Raw genomic sequence first — 24,562 nt, 5'->3', positions numbered from 1 at the left:
TTATAACTGTTTGTGTGGAACGAATGATTCAAGACATCACCTTGAACATTTCCTGAGGGTACAGATGTTCCAGTGTCTTTTGAATAGTGTTTTGGGGAAAACAACCAAAGTATCACAACTTTTTCATTAGCTTCTAGTGGAACAGGGTGGAGTCGTGTGTGCATGGAAAAGGGGAGGGAGTCTGAATGAGGGGAGGTGAAAGGGGAATTGTTTTCTGTCCGAAAGATAAACCTTCACACCCATTCCACTTAAACACTGCCTGGACATATCTCTGCATCATCTCAACTCAGCTAAGGTAAGTCCAGTGAAGTTATACATTTGACTTTTTGAACTAACTCTTTCTATAACTTAGATTAACTTTTCAATGCAGGGACGTTTAAGGGAATTCTCCAACTTGCTCTCATGAGCAAATTACTTCCACACCATTTCCTTTGTTCTTGTGCACACATGCTTTGTATTTACTTTTTCTTGAGTTATGTCTAAGTAAGGATGTGTGAGCGCTCTAACCTGTTTCATTGTATGGCTGTGAATGTGCTCAGTTGACTGCAGTACAGTAGCATTTTCCAGGGTGTGTCTCTTTGGGGCTAGTGTTAAGGAGTGTGTTAGACTGAATAATGATTCAAATGTGTTAATGGGTGTGCAATAGTATCTAACCTTTTTACCATAAAGTGAATGTGGCAAAGAACTGAAATCAAAAGAACAACTTGATAAAAATGGAGAAAGTCTTTTTGCAGGGATTTGTGTGACTCAGTTGTACCAAAAGCAACAACCTCAGTTTAGTAGACGTTTCCTTGGTGGGCTGAAGTGATTACATCTTGCGACTAAAAACAAACATGACCCAATGCCTGCAGCTCAGACAAGTCACAAGATAGGGTTACACATAGATGTGATTACAAGATTGTGTAGTGTTCACCGTTTTTGTCATCTTTTACAGCACATTCAAAATGGCTATGGTATCAGAGTTCCTGGGACAGCTGTGCCTCAACATTGGGGTAATGTCATATCTTCATTTTACTTTTCATACAATACATGATGTACCATAAATAACATGGCGTTCATTTAATATCACTCTAATGTGCTTTGGATCCCCCAGGCCAATGAACCCAAACACCCCACGGTGGTACCTGCTACGGATTTCAACCCTGACACAGACGCTGCTAGAATAGAGACTGCAATGAAAACCAAAGGCAAGAGAAAAAAAAAATCAGTGCTTGGTTCTGCTTCTCCTTCCCACAGAAGAGTGGTTGGTATTTGTGAGTCAGCATCCTGGCTTCAATGGTTTGACCGTGCTGGGAAAACCTCCAAGTCTGAGCCTCGGAGCTGGCAGAGCTTTGTTCTGGGAGCTGTTGGCAACATTCTGACCGCTACTACTCCTCAACAGTCCACCATTTTGTTGTTGTGAATGATATGTTTAATGTGTCATGATGTTTCTTTACTAATGAGGGTTTGATCTTGGACAGTACCTTGTGACCACGTCATGTGTGAAGCTATCTCTGCTGCCAGGCCCTTCTTGTGTTTGTTTATTCTTCCCAAAACACTTTTAAAGCTAAATCCAAACACATTATATGTTGAAATGATTCCAAACTTGCTATTTGTCATTTGTGTGCCAACACCATTCAACATTTTAGCACACAGAATGCCTGAAGGCTTATATTCTTACTGTAAGTGTTAGCAGGTTCCACAGAACATTAATAAACATCCTTTCACCAAAAGTGAGATAGAATTATCACCTAAAACATTTGTAAAAAAACTAATTTGAGCCATCCTTATTCTAAATGTTTGGTAATATACACATTATACTTTACATTCCCCTATAGAAACCCTTATAACATATTGACACACTGTTGTCTATAACCCCGTTTTTACACCATATTCCCCTTTGTCTCACTCAATGTGTGTGTGTCTTTTTCATTCTAACATTAGGGGTGGATGAACAGACCATCATCGACGTCCTCACAAAGCGGACCTACTCACAAAGGAGAGACATTGCTTTCGCTTATGAGAGGAGGGCAAAGAAGGTACAAAATACTTCACAGCTCTTACTTTGTGGTGGCTTAAAACAATAAGGACACATAAAGCTAACACTGATGTATTCTCAGGACCTGATCTCAGCCCTGAAGGGAGCGCTGTCCGGCTCTCTGGAAGCAGTGATCCTTGGACTGATGAAGAGCACGTCCCAGTACGATGCCTCACTGATCAGAGGATCTATCAAGGTAAAGGACACACATTGCATCAGTGCTACTCATCATCAGTGGATTTAACGGAAGGGCCACACTGCCCTCTACAGGAAAAATGACTGAACTTGCTTTAATGACACACCCTAAATGATAGTTGTGAATATCCTAAAGTGTCGCGTAAAGACAGTAACACAGATGTATCTCTCTTTCAGGGAGCAGGAACAGATGAAGAAACACTGATTGAGGTGTTGTGCTCACGCAGCAATGAGGAGCTGGTGGACATCAAGAAGGTCTACAAGGAGTGTGAGTCCAAAACATCCAAAGCATTCATACAGGGCTGGAAATATATTGTAATGTATAATGCCACACATAAAGGTTATTGTGCTTGTCGTGCATTATATATATCATCATGTCCACCTAAGGTCTTGAGATGTGTATAAATGTTGTTGAACCACACTTTCAATAGCTACGTGGTTGATCTTATGTAGAGGAATCAAATTCCTTGTTTCCCACAGTGTTCAAGAAAGATCTGGAGAAAGATGTGGCTGGTGACACATCTGGGAACTTTGCCAAGCTGCTCCTGGCTTTGGTGGAGGTGAGATCTGTTAGGGCCTGTCGTTATGATTAATGTAACATGATAGAGTTTAAACTGACCTGAGTCATGTGTTGTTTCTGTGCAGACCAACAGAGCAGCTCCAATCGCTGTCGTAGACTATGAAAAGATTGATCAAGATGCCAGAGTAAGTTGCCCATGTAATACTTTGTTTGTGAAATCTAGACTTGATTCATTTAAAATCTGTACCTTTTTTAAATTGTATTCTTTATCTAGCTAATGTTAAGTTCTTACTTTTCACCACCGACTTATTCACAGAAAATGTATTGGAATGACTAAATGAGATTTAAAACCCCGGATCATTTGTACAAGTTTAAGCAGTTGGCAGTTTTGTGAATAAGATAATTACTTACATTTGATATATTGATATCTAACAAGGAGCGGCACCCACTACCATGCCACATTATAAAGTATAAATAATAAGTCTACTGTTATGTTGCTGATTGATATCAGGCCCTCTATGAGGCTGGGGTGAAGATCAAAGGAACTGATGTGCCCATCTGGATCTCCATTATGTCTGAGAGAAGCGTACCCCACCTGCAGAAAGGTAAGACGCACTGTTTCCTTTTGCTGTTATTGTTACGAAAGTATTGGTTTTGAATCCTCGATATCTAAATCGTTCTTCTCTGCTTGTCAGTGTTTCAGAGGTACAAGAGTTACAGTCCCTATGACATGCAGGAGAGCATTGCCAAAGAAGTCAAAGGAGACTTGCAAAAGTCCTTCCTGGTGCTAGGTACACACATTTGTTTATCATGTATTGATATTATGTATGCATATTTCTGTTCTACTTTTGAAGTAAATTGTAACTCTGTAGGTCCGTTTTATTGTATGTCTAAACTTTGAAACACAAAAGACAATCATCTGTCAGCTACAGAACGTGTTACTGTGGATATTTATTCTGTTTTTCTTTTGCTCCAGTTGAATGCTTTGAAAACAAACAGCTGTACTTTGCCAAGCGACTCAATGAAGCCATGAAGGTACTGTGCTGTTCTCTTTCTTCTTTTGGAAATGTGGCAATTTTGAGGGCCAGACTTTGTCTTTCTTTTTTTGGAACAGAAGTACATCTGCATGTGAAAGAACAACTTTGCTGCAGGAACACCGACTTTCAAGTTGGCAAAAGTGATCTTACAGCAGCGTTACATCAGCTGCTGAAGTTAAGTCTGAAGCGAACAACTTGTAAGTGCTGACTTGTGCTTGTCTGCGCAGAGTAAAGGAGCCAAGGAGAAGATAGTGACCAGGATTATTGTGTCACGCTGCGAGGTGGACCTGAAGAAGATCTGCTCTGAATACAAGACCAGCACCGGGGAGTCTTTGCAAAAGACTATTCTGGTAGGTGACTCATTCAGGCTGATTTACAGTCAGTTCTGTGGTGCAGTCCTTCTCACTTGCTCTGTTTCTGCAGGAACACACCAAGGGAGACTACCAGAAGGTGCTGCTTGGCCTGTGCGGACCGGAGCAGTAAAAATGAATCATCAGTATCAAAATGACCCAAATTCTGCCACTGGAGGGGTGCACTGGAAAGGTGGGCTTATGAATATCATACTTAGAACAAACTCAGAGCCCTTCCTACTTTTTTTTTCGCACATTTGAATGCAACATTGAAGGAGATGCATTTATCTTTTTGATATTTGAAGAGTCTGTATTAAATCTAACTTTTGTTTGACTAAAACAGCTTTTAATGGAATTTTGTTCCCTACTTTTTTACATTCAACCCATTTTCTCTTGCTTGATGTTTACATAAAAGACCATTAGAGGGCGCTACAGTAGCATTGGAAACAAGTACAGCTCCAGCTCCTCTGTGTCTCAGGCCTTATAACATCTGAAACCTGCTCAAGAAATGAGGAGATCTTACATTTATAAATAAAATAAAAATATTATAAATTCCATTGTCATTATTGTCTTATTTATTATTTTATTACATTTATTACAATTGCATGAAAAACAGGGTTCATGGATTTTATTTGCACAACATATGTTAACATAATTAAACTGCAGTTTGTGAAATTTAAAAATGCCATCTGAAATTACATTTAAATCCAAAACTTCAGCACAATCTTGAAGATTTGTGAAATAATGCAAAGCAGAGTAAAGTCAATATAGATCTTTTCAAATACAAAATAATGATTAAAATCTTCTTCCTTTTGCACTATGAGGTTCCATCAAGATGATTTAATCATTAGTGTGTTTTTCTGTGTTTGTTTGGTGCTAATATTTTAATTAAAAATGTTAATTTTACCTCCGGCAAAGATGATTTGCATACCACTAAACAAGCTTCTATACAGTGTGTTTCTGCTGTTTAGTTTGTGGTCTCTCAGGATGAAATAACCACCAGTGTTGTCAAGGCATTTCTACTGAAGTATAAGAAAAAATGGCCCCAAAAGGCAAGATCAGTTCTGCTGAACACAGCGATGAGGAAAAGGATGTGAGGGGAAGCGCACAGACTTAATAATCTAAAACAAAGTGGTGTACTGTGGCTCAAATAGGATAGGAGATCATCCATTATTGGGAGGGAAATCGCCTGATAAAATAGTGCTTCTGTCCAATATTTCCACTGGTTGAGTAACTGAGAAGGGGAAATGGCTTCACATTTTAACAAGGCTCTGGATTTATGATCATTTTGTAATAATATTGATGAGAACATTAGCCCTTTGTGATGGTTTATGTTTATAGGCAATAAAAATATAAAATATAGTGTAAAGTAAGGTAAAACAGTATTTTGCAAAGCAGAGTGAGATTTATGCGCGGATGTGGAGACAGATTAATCTCTGCATCATAAAGAGGAAAGTACCACCATATTTTCCCCTTTTTTATATAGATGTACAACATGCTGTTCTGTTCAAGGCCAGCCCGTAGGGACCTCCACAAACCCAAGGGGAACTCTCTTCTCAATTGAAACGATGCAATTTACTGTCCCAAACGCTGGCACTTCATCATTCAGAGGACTTTAACCCCATGAATGTCAAACACAGAGCATGCGGGGAAGGAGATGGAATACCTTGCATTACCATAACAACTACAGCCAAATGACAAGCACTCAGAAGCCTAAAAGGTGAAGAATAATACCATAATCACAGGTTTGAATTGGAAAGGGGATTTCTGATTACTTTAGTTTTTTGGATAATCAAAGATACTGATAGGGAACCAGCTGTCATATCATGGTGGTTTAGCCTGAAAGGTCAGACAAACCCTTCTTGTCTCTAACGTGTCCCAGTTAGATTGAACATGTGGAAAGCTCCCCCTGCTTCACCTCAGAGACAAAGCCCAGGCAGCGCTGCAGGCCTCCAGCAGCATTAAAGTTTCACAGTACAGCTGTATAGCTGCTGCCGGCCCGCAGTCATACCCACTGCACATTGGGAAGGTATTAGTTTGTGCTTTTCATTAATTCATTGCATTGAACAGAACTTGCAACTTAGAGAACCGGCAGCTTCTTCTCATCTCTCTCTCTCCTTGACACATCTGAACCCGGCTCAGACTTTTGTGCAAAGCACCAAGGGGTGTTTAATTATAGAGTAGTAGGCCACCAAGGTCTGCTTTTAATTGTGTGCATCTGTGTGTGTTGGTGAGTGTGTGTTTGCCTGCAGCTCTATAGGTCACAGGCATACTCTAAATGAGAGCTCCTACAGGCTACGCTGCAGGACCCGTCCCCTCAACACAGCTGCAGAGTCGCAAGAGCCAGAGTTTGATTAATATTTTCTTAATTATCATTATTTAATTCAGCAAAACCACAGCTTCTTCAGAGAAAGCGTGGCCTTTGTCTTTGTGATGCTGAATATCCCGGCTCGTAAAGGGCACGCAGAGATCCTGCGTATGGTAAATAAGAGGTTGTGTCTTATGCTGCTGCCCCAGGGAGAGTTGGCACCACACTGAAGGACATCTCCTTCTAAAGAAAGGCGCTCTGCTGATGTTTCTCGGCGCAGACCGAAGAGCCAGATCCTCCGCCTCTGGCATCGTCAGGCCCGCTTCCTTTTATGAGGCTCAAACTGAGACAACAGCGCTGTGCACTCGTCATGCCATCAGGCTGCCTCCTTTGTACAGTACACTGGTAATTGAAACAACATAAGAGAGCAGAATAAGGCCTGTCTCCTCTTCGGTTTTGGCTGCAGTCAGTCCATCTGCAGACGAAAAAAAGACATTTGAGAAGTTTATGAAAGGGCTTTGTGTACATGCAACACATTTGAATGCTTTGAAGAGTTCAGCTTCTGTCATCCTAAGAAGCCAAAAGAGTTCACAAGAAGGTTTGACTTGATGCCAGCTGAGTGTCGCTGCTCAACCTCAGCCTGTTCGCTGCAGTATTTACTCATAAGTTTCAGTTTTCTTAAAAGAAAGATGATTTGCTATTAATTGAAGATGAAATCAATCACGTCTGATTCTAGTCACAATCCAGTTTGTTCGAAAAGCCTGCCTGGAGACATAAGCAGACTTTTATATAGTTGATCAGATCAGCAGTATTTGATGCTCAGGGCTGGGCTGGATGCTGACTTTTCTCTTTGCTTGAAGCTTCCTCTCTATTGCCGTGTGCTGAAGGGATGAGATTACCCTGTGGCTGGTTAACCTACACGCGTTCTATCTGTATCCACTGTCTCCCCTCCTTCAGTCAGCCCACAGAGACAGCCCTCATCCCCCTGTGCCTATTCTGTCACTCGCCGGCCCGACATGCAACAGAATTTTCTGACAAAGATCCAGGCTTTCAAGGATCGCTGTGATCCTCTTGGTTTGATCAAATGTCTGACATAGGTTTGTGTTTTATATCTTACCGGATACATGTGTGCATACTCTGTGTGTGTACAGTTTCATCTTTTGATGGTGCTGCGTGGCCTCCAGCCAGATGCACTAATGATAATTTTCTGTGAAGTGGTTGTAATGGTCTGGCCCCAGCGTCAGCAGCTCCTCCGATGTTTGCACACGCCACCAGATCAGATTGGGTGTGTGTATTTTGCAGCGATGCTGATAATATACCAAGAAGCATGCAAGAGGAGGACAGTCTTTATCAAGGTGGCATATTAATGTTTATTTACACCATGGCTAATAAGATGTGTGCTCGGCAGCTAGGTGAGACAGAATGATGGTGGGTAATTAAACTGCTTTGCTTTAGATTCATCCATTATCCATACTCAAGCCTGCATACATAATGTAATAATGTAAAACAAGGCTTGTTGCAGCGGTGGATGAGGCGGCCATTCTGAGGTGTTTTCATCCTCGTAGTACGGTGTAAATCAATACTGTGTGTCACTGCAGACACGATGTATTGAGATCGCTGTGATACATTTGGAAATTGTCAAAATATGTGTTCAGAAGATATGACCTTTTTACGTGATGCAATTTCGCAAGAACACAGAGACACTGACAAGACTCATTGGTGTTTCAGCATTTGGCTTTCAACCTCTTAACCTGCTGGAGGATGGGATTGACTGAGTGGGTGTCTAATCCATATTGTCATGCTTAATCCCATCAAATGAAGACAGGCCCTGTCACCAATGTCCTTGTGAGACTGGCCACTGGACCCCACGCACACGCACGCACACACACACACACACACACACACACACACACACACACACACACACACACACACATGTACACGCACACACCCTCACCTTCATGCAAGAGATTGAAATCAGCTAGGCAGACACTCAAGCATGAACCAAATGTCAGCGACAAGCCACAGGGAGAGAAGAGGAGCCCATGTTAATTATAACAGAGAGAAATCGTACTATTTCACCTGCAAGACATGCTACCCAGGATATCTGTGGCTCATGAAGTCATTTTCTTTTTTTTCCTCCAGGGATAAACCAAGAGGAGACACAATTTCAATAAGTAGGTCTTTAAAAGCAGTGATTAACTTTGTGATGAATGTGTGCTTGTTTCCGCCAGCTTTTGCTAATCACTTTATGGAATTGTGTTGTGTGTTCTTTTATTAAACAAAAAGGGTAAATCCATTGAAAGATCAGCAAGTTAGAGAAAACTGCAGTTATTTTGTTCGTCAAAATGTCACTGAATTACAGATATTGTTTGAAGCCAGTCTCTGAAGCTCTGCCTCCTCTGACAGGAGAAATGCAAAGTTTTGGAAAGGTGTCTACAAATGTCTTCCCTGTGCAACGCTACTCTCTCATTTGAAAAGAAAAAAAAAAACCCTAGTCTTCTTCTTTTTCTGACAACACGTTTCCCATGTGACACTTAACCTTTGGAGATTTCCCATTCTCTCTCATCATCCACAGTTTGGTTCATGTTAATTAACCCTAGGGCGCAGCAGAGAGTTGCAGGCTTTGAAGCAGAAGAAGAAAAAGAAACAAGAGAGGAGTAGAAGGAAAATGATTTTGTTGTCTTCTGTTTCTTTTGTGGCGATTCAGCTGCCTCTCTCCGTGTGAGAGTCTTGGTGGTGCCAGTGAGGATAGTGAGTGGCGTGGGTGTTGGAAAGGACAGATTTTGGTTTGTGTCCTTGTCACCGTCAGTCCCTCTCCCTGTGAGGAAGTTGGCCCGGGCAGCCTGACCTCCCTCAGGTGGCCATGCATATGGAAATCAGCTCAAAAATAGAACACAAGATGGTTTTCATAGCCTTCAGCTTCCCCGCAATAAAAAAAGGAAAAGGATTTTTGTCTATTTCTTTTCATTCTTTTTGGCTCCTGGCGGAAATGGTCTTTTCTGTACTCACTTGAAATACACAAAGCATGTTTCTTAGTGAAAAGTGCCACTGGTGGCAGGCAGAGCAATATTGCCTGAGCCCAAAGAATATGCTGTGCATGTGAAATTACTTTTTTTTAACCATTTCACTACTGGTTTCTCGTCTCTTCAGGCGGTGGCTCAGAGCACAGATTGATCTAACCTCTGGCCTTGTCATCAGCAACTGTAGGTACAGCTAAACACACAGTCACAGGTGACATACAGGGCATTTATCATGGACTCTTGAACTCCGAAAGGCTTTCTTTCCTCTCCCAAAAGCACCTTTTCTTAAAGCGGCAATGGGTTGAAATCCACTCCATAACAGTGGAAATATTCATGAGGAAATCCGCTGGAGAAGACGAGCTGCAGCACAACCAGAGGCTTTATTCTCCATGTTCTCGGGGCAAATCTGTTCCTGTGCTTCTATCTGACGCTTGTCTTAAGCACATAAAGACAAAGACAGGAAGTATGATTAGCCATGGAGAATAGCAGTGCAGTGCTCCCTCCAGGATAAGTCTTGAGGTGGGACTGATCAAAGCTATGCCCAGAGACAGAGACTGAACCAGCACTTTTTCAATGGCTATCTCTGCCTTAAGACAGGGAGGGGGGGGGGGGGGGGGGGGGGGGAGTTCTATACATATTTCCCTTTCAACGTCTATGCCGGGAAGTTGTTAATATTTTGTAACAGAACAATAGGTTCAGAAATACTGTGAAACCTCTCATTGTTGAATTGTAAACTAACTGTCAATGTTATAGCTTCTGAGCGGCTTGTAAGATGATGACAGACACATGTTTTAATGATTTAAACTCTATTATCTTGTTTTAGTTAGTGTATAGTGTCGTAGTATCAAGAAACAGAAATCCTATAAAGGAATATTTGGCTTTAGCATTTTGGGTTGTTCTTTAAACCATTGTACATTGTAACCAATAACATACCCTGGCTTTTTCGCAATGCGATGAAAAAACTGAAATGTTGGTTTTCATTTAAAATATTATGTCAATACATTTCACATAACTATATTAGGTTAGTGGAAAGCAAAAATATTAAGTTGAACCTAATATATTTGATTTAAACCTAATATTATTGCATTCAACTAACCTAATACAGTTATGTGAAATCTGTTGACATAACACATTCAATTCAAGTCAACGGTTCAGTTGTTTCAGTGTACATTTATTCATTGTGTCCCTATTTCATTGTCTTTTGGATTTTAGATGGGCAGTCTTAGGGATTTAATGATCTCAAAATCCTGAGTTCCCTTCTAGAGACTAAGAAATGTCACATATGCAAACTTTGTGTCCTTTCAAGTGCACCCAGCGTCTTTTAGTGGAGGAGAAAAGGACATGCAGGTATATTCAGTCGGCCTCAGGGTTTGGGACATGGCGGTTCAGGGCTCGGCTGATAATTGAGACGGACGGAGTGTGATGAGATGCCTTCATTATAGAAATGTTTAAAGGAGAGCAGACCTCTGTGATATCCAAAGGACGGCTTTGATACTCGGGCCTTAGACACTTATAGGTGCAGTAATGACAGCCGCCTGCTGCTTTGTTCTTTCATTGTGTTCTTCTTTTGGAAGTTTTTCCACTATCATCAATATTTGATTTTTCGTTATGCAAAGTATACCTATGCACATCATGTATACTTAATCCTTTCTGTTTATTTTCTTATGTGCATATTGCTTTTTCATGTTTTTCTTTCTCATTAACATACAGGTGATGCAAGTGAGAGGAATGTTTTTTGTGATTATTTTTTGTTAATTTACAAACTGAGGCTAGTCCTGCAGCAAAGCTTAAGAGCAAAGTTCAAACACTGTTTATTAATATATTGTTAACATTTCGGCAATAGCCAGACAACCGTCAATATGCTTATTCATAAAAGCACAAATTTGAATTTCTTCCTTGGCCTGTAAGCCTGTAAACTAGGAGACTAAATATATACTTACATTTTATTTCAAAGAGAAAAAATCCTCTCTGGCAAAAACACTGGCTATGAAGAACTTTACTCAAGGATAGGAAGCACATCATTAAAACAGGGGAGAAATATTAAAAAGGGGGGATATGAAAGCGTGAAGATCTACTCGCCTTTGGCTACTCTGACTCGCTTCAAAAAACATCTTGAGATCTTTCCCTCCCTCAGACCTGCACTCTCCCTTGTTATTTGACTTTATTTGCTGGCTTCACACTGATTTGAGCTGTAGAGTTTTCCACTAAATAATCAATCACATAGAGCATCATGAAGGCACTGCATCCCTATGAGGAGACTCTTTTACTGCATGCAGCATAAACACAAGACACAGTGAAGTGCTGAGGTCCCTTCATGTCTGCTTGACACCTCACATTTCATCAAAGTCCCAAAGTCTATGTGTCCTCAAACACCGTGGCCTGGTTGGCCTAATTATAAGACACAGAAATATGAATGCTGAGGGGAGTCGCCTTTACACAAGTGTAGGTATGAAGTAATTACCTGTTTTTGCCGCCCTCTGTGTGCCTTTTGTCTCTCATCATCTGTGACATGGACGGGTGCCATGCTGTCAGCTTGGACCAGAAGACGAGCCATGAGAAAGGGACATTAACACATTACTCCCACTCCCTCATGGATAATGGAACAAGGTTTTCATTTGAATGATAAACAAAATGACTTGGAGACAGTGGGAAGATCACTGGCACCTGCCCCTCCCCGCTGCCCCTCCCTGCCTCCATGCAAAGCTGAGTATTATGCAAAACAAGGGGCGAGGGTCTTTTTTTCGGTGTCCCGTGAACTCATCTGTGTATCTCCCAGGCATGTTGGACAATTATGAGTAAGTAGAAGTAACTCCACCTTGCTAATGTTATGCGGTGTTGTGTTCACTGTCCTTTTATCAGAGCACGGTGACTTTCATCTGGAAAGTTCTCCACCATACCGTGTTCTTCACATTAGCATAGTATCTGAAGGCCTTAATCAGAAACAACAAAGCACAGTGGCCTCGCTGTGTCCAGGGTGATAAATAATTCTTGATCTTATCAAAATGCTCAAAACCAAATAAAAGAAAATGAAATACTGATGTGCCAAAGTATACAGAGTAAATACACAGTGTGTTTTTCTATGGGAATGGAAATGCGGCAGCACATAGCTGCAGTGCTGTTTATTTTCATTTATGAAGACTTTCAATTCAAAACAAACTGAAGTTATTTTAGTTTATTTTGCTGCCAATAAACAGCTGGGGGGGAATGTTGTTCTGTAGTGTCGCTCCGACTAAAAAAGGTATTTCAAGTCTCCTGAAATCTACAGCGCTGCGGCTCACATAACTGCAATGCTTGAAGAGTGACTCTTCAGAACTGAGTCTAAAAAGGGAGCATTGAATATATATTGGTTAACATCCTTTAACGGCAGCTACAATTAATGTGTGAAGCTGTGCTTGAATTCCTCTTTGTGCCATCCACCTGCCAATCACGCTGTTTGTAGAGCTAGATCACAGCGTTGTTTTCCTACTGTATTTATTTCCACTGGTATAAAAAGATTGTATTACCTGGTCTTTTGAAGATGAGGCAGAGCTGCACACGCTGTGCAAAGACTGGCAAATTGCAAAAAGGAAAGGAAGACGATAAAGGGAATGTGGGGTTAAAAAGAAAGCAAAGTGTGTCTTAAGTGTTGTGTGTGCAGTGAGAGTCAGACCAGGAAAACTCTTTTCGCGTTCACGACTTCCAACTTCATCTTCTTGTGTTTATCTGACAGGAAGAAACAGATGTCCCTCTCAGCATCTGCGGTCCAGCTCCTTATCTGTTTTCTACTGCACATATTTCATATTTTATTCCATTCTATTTCAATGTAAATACTTCTATATTTCATTTTACTATATTTGTTATTGTTTTTTAATGTTATTAATGTTTTCTTAACCCTTTCATGCATAGAGGTCACTACAGTGGACAGCTATTCAAAAGGTGTTTTCTTGTATATACATTGTTTTTTTCGCATAGTTGCACCATCAGCCACTACATAGGACCCTATTGCATCATCCCATACACTGCCACTCAGTGGAAAGTCAGTGTAAGTGCATGATACATGTCTCTAAACCAAGATGGACGACAGAAAGCCACATGGAACAAGTCACCCGTCTATATCTTGCCAATCCTTTTATGGAAAGCGTCCCCTGCAGGTATAAAAAACGTGGTGACATCAAGTAACAACTAAGGAATCATATAATTCATAAATGATCAAAGTATTGATTTTATGTTTGCAGTAAATCATGATTAACCACCTGTCCACTGCAGTGGACGTCATGCATCACTGGCTATAGTTCAACTACAATTCATACTGGTACTGCTGCTGCTGTACCCAGGGCCGTCCCTCCCTACAGGCAGATCATGCAGACTGTGTGGAGCCTCACCTTGTGGAGGGGGCCACACCTTGCGGAGGGGGGCCTCATCTGAGGCGCACGTATGCGCTTATGTGGCGCAATTAGGGTGGCGCGGCACGGTTTTGCCGCTGCGAGGCTCCACTAGCACTCATCAAATAACTGTGCGTGGGGCCTCAAATTGGCCCCTGGCCCTGGTTATTCTTGAAAATACTTAATCTGCAATATCTTTTTGGGCCGTAAATCAATATACTTATGTTACTATAATGTAATTTTAAATTTGCAAATCTTTATTTATCATTTTTTCAAAATGTACATCTCTTCAGTTCAAACCCTGAACGCATAGTGTCCACCTGAGTGGACATATAAAAATCTCTTTGAAAAAACTAGATTGTCTTTCATGACCCAAGAGCAATAATAACACTTGGTAAAAAAATTCTGACTGAGGCTTTCATAATTCATGTATGAAAGGGTTTTAAAATAGTTCTCTATCTAATTTTTTAATTTGAGTTTTAGTTTTATGTATGCACCATGACACCAAGTCAAATTCCTCGTACGTGTCAACCTACCTGGTAATAAACCGTTTCTGATTCTGATTCTGATTATATTGGACACGATGTGGCCTTATAAAGATTATGTTAGTCAACTAAAACAAAAAGGTGAGACTCATTTTCTTAAATGGACAAAAATAAACAGTCTAATATTTCTAAAATCCTGCCTAAAGTGTTCTGTTTAATTGACGTTCAGCATCTATTTTCCCTGTCTAAAGAAGCCTTTGGTAGGACTGGCTCTACAGGGAACCTCAGTGGTTCAGGCTTCACTGTTCTCCAGTGGGTACAGCAGTGTTTCCAGAGAGGTGCCAATCCAGACGTCTCACCACCTTTCTGAGGCGCAGCCCACAAGGCACTAGCAGGCACAAGTCCCTGGTTAGGACAAGCTGCCGTCTTTAATCAATGTTGACCAGCCAGATTCCTCGTGGCTCCTGCACAGCTGCATCGGGGAGCTTCTGTAATCCCTCTTCTTTGTCATCTCAGGTCAGTAAATGCACCACATTTCCACCTTGAGAATTAAAACAAAGGAAATACTCTGAAGGTATGTGAAGAGGAGAAACACTGAACTTGTGGATTTTATTTTCTGTTGTTAAGTTCAAACTTTGTTTCTCCCGAGATTCAAACAAACAGCGCTCATAACAGGAATCTTCAAAGAGGACAAATTAGTCCAAGCCCAGTTTGTCAAAATCACCCTGGCTCGATATAATCTTAGTTGACATAATTTCAATTATTTCCAGGCAGCATCAGGGAGGTGAAGATTAAAAAGATAAAACATAGGCTTTTATGTATAGGCCACTTTGCTAATTAGATGGATTAAAATGTGCTCTGGGAAGGGAATTAATTTGCAAGTGAATGGCAGTTAGTAGGCAAACGCGTATAACAGATGACACAAACCCCCCGAGGGCATTCCATGGTTAGTTTGGTACAATTTAGAAATTACACAACTCGTTTACTAAATAACAGCCTCATTTTCCCCTGAACTGCATTCTTTGGCGCCTCACTGTCACTTGACTTTCAGATGTGTTGAAAATAGGTTAGTCTGCTCCAATGAATGAAGCCTCCTGGTAGTAGCACTCACTGCAGTAATAGATGGTCATTTATAATTCATGAGGTGGCTAGTCCCCCAAGTTAATTTTGCCCAAGGCACTGTTTACTTCTGCTTTGTACTTTGTTTAAAGTCAGTTGTTGACAACTCTTGTACATGTCAAACTATCACCGCTAATAATTGCTTAAGGAGATAGAACTTTTGCAAATGTTGGTTCCACCAGAGGTATATATTCGCCTCACCCCATATGCAGAACTTCTTCAGATGAATTTTTGATTCATCTCCTTCTCGCTCTTGACAAAAAGTCCTCTGTAATTCAAAGCAATAGCTGTAAGAGAAATTATAAAAAAGAATAATGTAGTATGCACTCCATAACATCCTAGTTTTCATGTGAAATAGGAAACGTCTCTTACTCCCTCTCCTCTCCCACCGCCACCCCCTCGCTCTTTCTTTCTTTATCTCTGACTTTCTTCTTCTTCTTTTTTGCATATTGACCAAAGAGGGACTGGTAGATGATGACTGTTACACACCGCGGATTGACAGAATCTATTGTAGGAGAGTAAGGGCCTTGGGCACTACCTCTGTGGGTCAACCTTGTTCCTCTCTGTGTGCAGATAGCGACAGTCTCTCAATACAAGCAGTCACTTGATTAGTGCCAATTATCCAGGCTGTCACTTTCCCTGGTGAGGGTGGCCCAGGATGCGCCCCGTCCCCCACACTTCCCGTCTAGAGCGGACGTGCACTAAAAGTCTGCGCTCATAGCTGTAGGCTGTGGGAATGATTTTGAATGCAGAGATGGGGGGAAATAAAAGAAATGCGGGAAGCAAGTTCTGAGTTTGACAGTGTGATAGCATTGACTTCCGAGACAGTTACAAGGGGAGTGTCACTTCTCCCACAAAGACGTCTCCCCAGGGCTGCACCATCTTCCATCAGTCAGTCAGTCACCAGCTTAATATGCAGCTGTACATGCATACAGGACCCAACTGGGTTACATTCACTAAGGTATACAACATTCACTTGCAAGTCTGTTAGTTTTTGTCTAAACCAGAGGTACTAACTTTAAAATGAATGTACTCAAATGTAGCACACATATTAACAATAACAGTAATTTGTCCACAGCATAATTCATGTCGCTGAAATTATTTTAGGTAACATTTGGTTCTTGAAGGAAGAAGGCCATACAGCCACTATATTCAGACCTTATTCAAACATATGTTAATAGCTTGTGCCAAACCTGAACAAACACAGCAAACAAAGAGGAAAACTGTAACTAATGCTGCCTCAAGATACTATAGTGACATGACATATTTAAACAAGGTTTTTCATGGGTTAGTAAAGAAACCTTAATTTCAGTGTGTTAAAAATGTGTCCTCTGTGTAAACGCTCTGTATTTAAATGCTAAAAGTCATATTAAGCTAATTTTCTTGTCACCTGCACCCACCTTTTAGCCTGAGTCTCTGTGCAGTCTCCAGTTCTTGGCTGTGCTGCTGCACTGAACAATTTCGTTCCTGGTTCCAAAAACACGATGGCAGTGTTTTCGAGCCACTCTTTAAACAGCGCTGCAGTGTATTTACTGATCTATTTCTCGCTGCTTTTATGTTGTTACTGTGTCTCTTGTAACTTCTCAGTATTCAGCAGCAGAGAAGTGAGACGCAGAGCTCCTCTAAACAGCAGAGGTTATCCTCAGTATGGATGTCTGCAGGGGAGTAAACACCATTGGAGTGCGAGTGAATATTTTTGTATGAGAGCTTATTAATTATTCATGCCCGCTTCATTGTGTATGATGATGTGTCAGGATGTTTGCCAATAAACAACAATATTCCTTGTAGGATTGATCCAATATGAAAAGTTGTTGAGCTAGTTCCTCTCAGTATGAAGAAGTCTGACGAAGGCAGTTTGTGGGAGAGCTGGCACTAGTACTTATTTATGGAAATATCAATATTGTATCATAATACCGTATCCTCTCCTCTCAGTATAAACAATACAATCAAACGGGTTCTTTAAGTCTGGACTGTGAGAATGGCGTTAATATGAGGATTAAGGAAACATGTGAAACCACAGTAAACAAAGCTGTGTAATCAAATCGATTTGAAGCAGGAAGGTAAACTGGGTCAGTGTGGTGCTGGAATTTTCGTGGATTGGCAGAAAAACGCACACAAAAGAAAACACAAAAATAGCCTGCACCTTGTGTTGAAATGTTTATTCTGCTCAAACAGAGGCACTGACTAAGTGATGCACGCCCCAGTGATGCGGCTCGTCATTGGCTCTTAGTGCAGAGTGATAAGCCTGGTGTCTGCGGGGGGATTTATGCTCTCTTTCATGGTAGCGTTCCCCCCGCCACCGTCTCCCTGTGACGCCCGAGGGAATGCATCACCACGCAGGCAGGACAGCAGGCCGGCACGGGCGTTATAATTGCCATCTCCTCCTAGTACACATTGTGCACTGTGGAGCACGGTGATTAAATCAAAAAACTCCTCTGCATCCCAGCTCTTTACCTTGCAGGCAAAACAGCGGGCTCCTTTGGGATGGGGTCATCATGGCCCCCTCTGTGTTCTGTGATCTCTGCTAAAAAGGGAGGGGGCGTACAGACGGCTCACTGTTATGTTCCACAAAACCATGAAGGACTAAATGGGTGTTAAAATCAAGATTTGTCTAAAGATTTCCGTATCCACAACATTCACATTCTGTATTGAAATTCTGGGTAAATATTTGTTTCAGTGAAAACTGAGAGCTGAGGGTTATCAATAAATGGGAATTTGACACAGCGGAAAAACACAACTCTTTTAATTATAATTAACATTAATAACCAACAGTTCCCCGTTTTTCATTCCTGATTAAATACAGCTAGTTTGAACACATCCTCGGTCATTAGCATCCCGATTTGAATGTGTCTGTGATCATTAAAATACAGATAATTCACCTGAAGCAATAAAGAAAATTAGACCTGGCTTTTATACAGAGTTATCGTCCTTGGACAACCTGCACATACACATGGAACAGACCATTATCACTTGGGTTAATGGCTTTGTTAATTTGAAGACATTAACAACTGCTCGGCTGTCCCCAATGAATGTGTCACACAAGGCAGGCTGTGTATTGTTAAATGGGTTGCTAAGTAGATTGATTCCTAAGCTGCGAAGCACAGCAGTGATGTCGGCAAGCAGGTTAATTAAACATTTACACACAAACACCCAACAATCTATTGTACTCTTCTAATTTACGACAACAATACGCACTTTCATCAGGATTTTTCTTTTTTCAAAGAGGCATATGTTTTCTTGTTCCATCCTAATTGGCACCATGCCAGTTTTACTGTGCTGCTGTTTTTGAGGGGTTACTAGCTGCACTCACCCATAATAGGGACATATCAGTCCCTCCACTGTGCAGGGAGACACTCAGATAAAGATTGAAGCACCTACACCCACACCTCCACCTCCACTCCCTTTCATCTGCGGCACCAAACACACGCAGAGGAAGCACCAACACTGATTCCTAATCAGCTGTCTCTCTTCCACAGCCTCCACCTCTCAGCTCTGTTTAGCACACACATGAATGCACGTGTACACATCTGTACACACACACACAGTCCACCACAGAGACTTCCTCACAAGGCTCTGATGAACAAATGTAGAAGTGAGCGCCACACCTCTTCCAAAAGTAATATCCCTTTCCTTCTTATTCTGAAAACTCTTGGGGTCATGAGGAAGGGAAAAGTTCTTGCTTTTTTGTTATTTTCGAAGAATTTCTACATTTGTGAGAGCAAAGTGGGATTTGGGCCAGAGGCATCAATGCTTTCCATCTTTCATGTATCCTCTGCTGACAGAAACCGAGCTGACAGGAAGGCAACAAGGGAACAATCAATCACCTTTCTTTTCAACTTTCTTTCTGGCCCACATACAGTAGTGTCGGTTAATTTGTTAACACTTGGGTAAAAAGACAGCTTTTTTTTCAGTTGTCTATAGTGGTTGTCTTAGTGATGGAGCGTAACACTCCTGCACTGCAGCAACAGTGAACTATGATGAATTCCAATCATCCCTCCATATGCCAGGCCTCATTAGCTACGGATGTGTTTGCTTACAGCTTCGCCTAAACACCTCAAGTACTCGATGCATGTTGTTTTTCTCTCCCCTTTTAAGTTCTCTTCCTCGCTGATTCACACACACGCAGACGCACAGCCACATACACACACTCTGGAAAAAGCCTTTAATACACTTGCCAACTGTGGGCCCTTGGTAAGATTCCTTGAGGGCGATGTGTATCCACAACAGTGTCTCTCCCTCAGACATGTGGCATGGGTAAACAACATAGTTAAGCCTAAAACAATGTGTGTCCCTGATGACTGCAATTATTTATGAAATCAAACACAATTCAGCTCTTCGCCAAGTGGGACAGCTCTCCAGATCACTCAACAAATCTCCACTCTTTTCCGCTTAATACAGAAAGTATCACATTCCCTGTCATCTCGACAATCGCAAAGCTGGTAATCGATTCTGTGATCTCTTACCGTTTCTTTATTGACAGCATCCAAACCAAACAGAACATGTGTGAACGATGCTGCCCCGAGGCTCTCTCTCCGCAGGCTCTCTTTGTAGATGACGCCTGTCTCAATTATTCAACCCAAGGTGTTATTGCTCCTGACCGGAGGAGCAGTGCAGAGTGAGAAATGCCAGTGTCAGGACAGAATGCGTGCTCTCGGGGCATTAGCCCGCAGTTAGCAGCTGCTGCAGATGGTATGCTCACTTTGTCATCTCACTTTCCCAACGCTGCTTGTGAAGAGCAATTAAGCAGCAGCGCAGACACAGACAAGCTCAGTTCGGTTCCAGAAGAAAAATTAGAGAGCTGTGGTGAGGGCCCGGGTCATTCATCACACAGGCGCCTCTTCTTCTAACTCTCTGGACTTTAAAGAGAATCAGTGTCTCATCAAACAGTCAGCTCTCCACACCTTTAACACAGCCAGTCAGGCCTGTGCTGACAAGCTGCTGTCACCCAGGAACTTTCCTCGATGTTGAGGTCACTGAACTCCAGTTTATCAGTGTCGTGTAATCTGAGAGCGTGTTCGCACTTTTCTTAGACTTGTAAGTACAACAGAGCTTGCTTGTACTTCATGTATAAAAGATACCTCATATTCCAGAACACCAAAGCTGATTATGATTGTTTCAATGTAGCTAAATTATTAGTGTTGTAATAAATAGTAACAGCTCAATGCGTTTTTGTACATTTTTGAACAGTAAAATATCAGAACAATTTAAGAATTGTCTCTTTATTTAAGGGAGGAATACATGAAAATGACTTTCTCCTGAAATTGTGCTAAATGACAAGTATCAAACATAAGGATTTCGAAAGATAAAGGATGGAAATTCAAGAGGAGCAAATCAAAATGTAATTACAAAAATGAATACGAGCGATATATAATCATAAATACAAATATGAAGTGTACAAAGGATTGATCGTAGACAATGTACCAAACATACAGCTACAGTTTACAGAGTTCACCCTTTGTTTATGTTTTCCTGCCATGCTTTATTTAGAATCCCCCACCAGAATATACACAGAAAATAACTTTTAATAATTTGTAAATAATTATCATGACGTACATTTAAAATTCTGCTAACGATTAATCAAAGGAAGGATGAGCTGTTTATACAACATAGTGTGAAAATATGTGGAGCGACACAGTAAAGGGACATTTCCAACACATAGATTTGAACCCCATAAATCACGAGCAGAAGATAAATATGGGAGGGCGACTAAATTAAATGGTACTTAGCCTTGTGAAGTGCACTGTAATAGATCTAAGGAGGGGGTTAAGAAAAACAAGGAGGTGTGCATCCTCCCTTCTCCAGCCAGCGGTTGTAACCCTCCATGATCTCCCTTAACACAGAGGAAACCAAAGATCATAACAAGACCTACAGTGCTGGAAACACATCTCATTAGCTGCCTGCGTACCTCTCCCATCATTTCATAGTGCCCTCCCTGGGAATATAGTAAGAGGCTTTGTCTACTCTGTCCCCAAGCTCTTGTCAAAATCTTCTTAATTATGATTAATTACATACCCAGGAAGATTTCCTCTACCAAGTATACAAATAATAGAACGCTCTCACTAAACAATGCATTATTCATTCATTATAGGGCTGTTTGCAGCAGAATAATATTCCTGCTGAATGTATCGCTTGTCACAGGAACAATGTTTTTCATATTTTCACAACGACTTGAAAAACAGATCTATTTCTTAGCAAAGTATGCCCTAGCTTCAGGCTCCTCTGCATATTGGAGCTTTTCCCTCTGTGGGCTCAATTGTTATGGATGCTGTTTATGGTGCTGCTATGACAAGTGTGAAGGGCAGGCATGGTGAAAGATGTATCGCTCGCTTATCTGCTCAGTGTCTGAATATGTTATAGGATGGTAAATGACCCTGTATCACCACACAAGCCTCACAACAACCATTATATTCTCTATGATAACTTTTTGACATAAAGTGACAAATACTGCTCGGAGCCTAAACGTCTGTAAATTCATTGAATTTGTTCGTGGTGCATTGTGGCGGTGGAGCGGGGTTTGTTATAAAACACTTCTTATGAGATCAAATTACTTTTTGTTGTTCCACAATTCCCACTCATGATAGAAGTTTTTCACAAGTTTGCAGAAAGTCGTGAAGCGAAAACAGCTAACTGTGAGTAAAGCGGCAGGGATGAGTGACAAGAGGCAGACTAATGATAAGGTTTATAAGTTTTGATCGTTTTTACGGCCTTATGTCGGAGCTGAGGCAGATCACTGAGATGTGCTCTAGAGCTGCACAGAGAACAAAATGCCTTTGAGACACACTCGCTGCACTGAAGCAGCCTCGTCCTTCCGCCTCTTGCTGCATATGCTTTATAGCCGACAATAAACCATTTTAGTGCAAAATAAATTGGGATCGTATTGAAATGCTGGCGCTATATATGTCATCGAAGACATACAGTTATTTTTTAGCAAAGCTGGAGCGCAGTTTATCATCATGTGAATGCTGCGATGGGTCTGTTCCACATCATTGGCTCCTTTTGCTTAGTTAGATTGTGAAGGTCAGAGTTCTCAAGCCTTTTATGGTTGTTTAACTTTAGAGAATCATCACACAGGCAGGACTCGCTGATATATGCTGCACATTCATCACACCTCAGCAGAGCCTCCTATCCATCATGCTTTTTGAGTTTAAAAGCCATTATTTGGATCAAATCTGCAGACAAAGTGAATACATTGTTCTGAGACATTTGTCTTTGACAAACGTTATCTGCGTGACATTTGTATTATATTTAAAATAATGTAGATATAGCATTCTTCAAATAGTATTTTGGTGGTAGTTTAAGGGAAAATATGCTCATGATCAGTCATTTGTAATGTGACACATATTGCTTGAATTTCCCAATTAAATAGGGTTTCCCTTTGTAGAGATATTGCATGTTTATTTGAGATTATACATCAAAGTTTCTATCAAAGTAATTGTATTTTAAAACCTTTAACATGTATGTACATCCCTTCAAAGTTTAATTACATTCTCCAGACTGTCTAATTAATCAGCGTTTTCTAATTAATCCATCTTGGTTGTATCAAAAAGAAAATCTCTGTCAACATTTCCTAATACAAAACATAGATTAACAGGATCCCCGGAGTAACATGTTTAAATACTGACATTTTCTGATACAACTATTTGGCTCTAATTGCTTTGTTGAGTTTGAAAACTTTGCAAATATAATTAACACCCCGAGTAAATGAAAATGGTATTAGCATAGAGCACAATCAGAAAATTACCATAAGAAAGAATTTAAAAGTTTTCCAAATGAAAGCTTGAGGGGGGAAGTCTTCTCCCCTGAAACGGCAAGGTGACATTTTATTTCCAACTGTTAATTGATTTTCTGCTGATTAAAGCACATTTTATGGTGAGGACCGGGGGGTGGGGGGGGGGGGGGGGGGGGGCTCTATTTCTGTAAGCTATCAGTTTGCAGGCATGGATTGCAGCAGAGTTACAAGGCTTAGCTGAACCCCAGATCTTTTTTTGTATTGCATCAGAGATCTACTTTCTTCTGGGGAGATAAAACTGCAGATTTAGAGAACAGAACCGAATAATTAGCTCTCAAAGTTTTTGCATTGTGCGAAAGACTGACTACTGATAGTTTGCTAAAGTGTGACAGTTTTAAAGACTCATATTTATATTGTACAAACAGGTAGCAGAGTGTGTTATATGGTCTACAAGTTATTGAATTGTAAACCTGATGATAGTTCACTTATAAACAAGCCGTGTCATTAATCACCGCTCAATATTTGTAAGAGCAAAGCAGACTAATAATTCAAATCTGCAGCATAATTTATTTATGGGAGTGTGCAATTGATAAAATGCCAGGAAAGAGTAATCTTTTAAAGCACCTCTTACAAAAACCTCTTTGTCAGAATAATCAACACAGTCTGCATAATTTACATTACTTACTTAGATGCATGTACAGCCTAAGCTTAAAGTAAAGAAGTTTGTTTTCTCATGTTTGTGCCTATTAGCCACAAATTAATTAATCTACCATCCAAACCCCAATTGAGCCACGAGCTATATTAATACATCACCCATTTCCCAGAATGCAGAGGAAGTACCACGGAAGCACTATTATTTTCACAAACATAATCACATTTTGTTGCAACAGTTGCACCCGCGAAAATGCCCGAGTTTACGTTTTAATGTATTCAGAAGGCTCCGGAGCTGTTTGGGTAAAACCTGAGCAGGGAGATGATTTGAGTTGCATGCTGTCTGATTCATTTTCATCCACTAGGGGGAGAGATCTTCTTCCTCACAGGCCTCACTGTGGAGAGCCATCATTCTCAGCTATAAAGTACTGATGAGGCGGCTCAGTGAATACTTATGAAGACTCCTGCAGTGGATTCCCTCTCACAACCTTGGTCATCTTATTCAAAACGCTCTCACTCTGGTTTATAGCCCATGTATAACGACACATCCTGAGCACCAATCATATAATTACCAGCGTCTCGAACTTGAGTGTTCATTCAACTCGGGTTCCTTCGGCCTTTCAGATTCCTCTATCCATCAACGCTGTGAAAAACTTCAGCTCCTCCATTTAATATTGTTTGTTTTGTTGTTTGTCAACACAACAGAGGAGATGTGCTTTTCTAAAGCTCAGTGTTAAAGAGGCACCCCGAAGAAGAATACACACAGC

At 41.0% G+C, this 24,562-nt stretch overlaps 1 protein-coding gene across 1 annotated transcript; it reads left to right on the top strand.

Annotated features, from left to right (window-relative positions):
- The first annotated feature begins 170 nt into the window (after positions 1 to 170).
- Positions 171 to 4,674, top strand: anxa2a (annexin A2a). Its single transcript, XM_079680825.1, has 13 exons — positions 171 to 295; positions 935 to 992; positions 1,094 to 1,187; positions 1,924 to 2,018; positions 2,100 to 2,213; positions 2,390 to 2,480; positions 2,693 to 2,772; positions 2,858 to 2,917; positions 3,244 to 3,337; positions 3,428 to 3,523; positions 3,709 to 3,767; positions 3,997 to 4,119; positions 4,193 to 4,674. Exons 1-13 carry the CDS (start codon positions 186 to 188, stop codon positions 4,250 to 4,252), a joined length of 1,134 nt encoding a protein of 377 aa, XP_079536951.1. The 5' UTR covers positions 171 to 185; the 3' UTR covers positions 4,253 to 4,674.
- The last annotated feature ends 19,888 nt before the right edge of the window (positions 4,675 to 24,562 follow it).

The sequence above is a fragment of the Notothenia rossii genome, assembly GCF_949606895.1.
Source record: "Notothenia rossii genome assembly, chromosome: 5".
Taxonomy (NCBI): domain Eukaryota; kingdom Metazoa; phylum Chordata; class Actinopteri; order Perciformes; family Nototheniidae; genus Notothenia; species Notothenia rossii.
This window is presented reverse-complemented; position numbering and strand designations above follow the sequence as displayed.

Bases quoted from the DNA above. Each gene is read 5' to 3' on its own strand.
- anxa2a (XM_079680825.1), top strand. From the start codon at position 186: ATGAGGGGAGGTGAAAGGGGAATTGTTTTCTGTCCGAAAGATAAACCT. The intron at 2,019-2,099 runs GTACAAAATACT...ATGTATTCTCAG, and splicing joins ATGAGAGGAGGGCAAAGAAG to GACCTGATCTCAGCCCTGAA. The intron at 3,338-3,427 runs GTAAGACGCACT...TCTGCTTGTCAG, and splicing joins CGTACCCCACCTGCAGAAAG to TGTTTCAGAGGTACAAGAGT.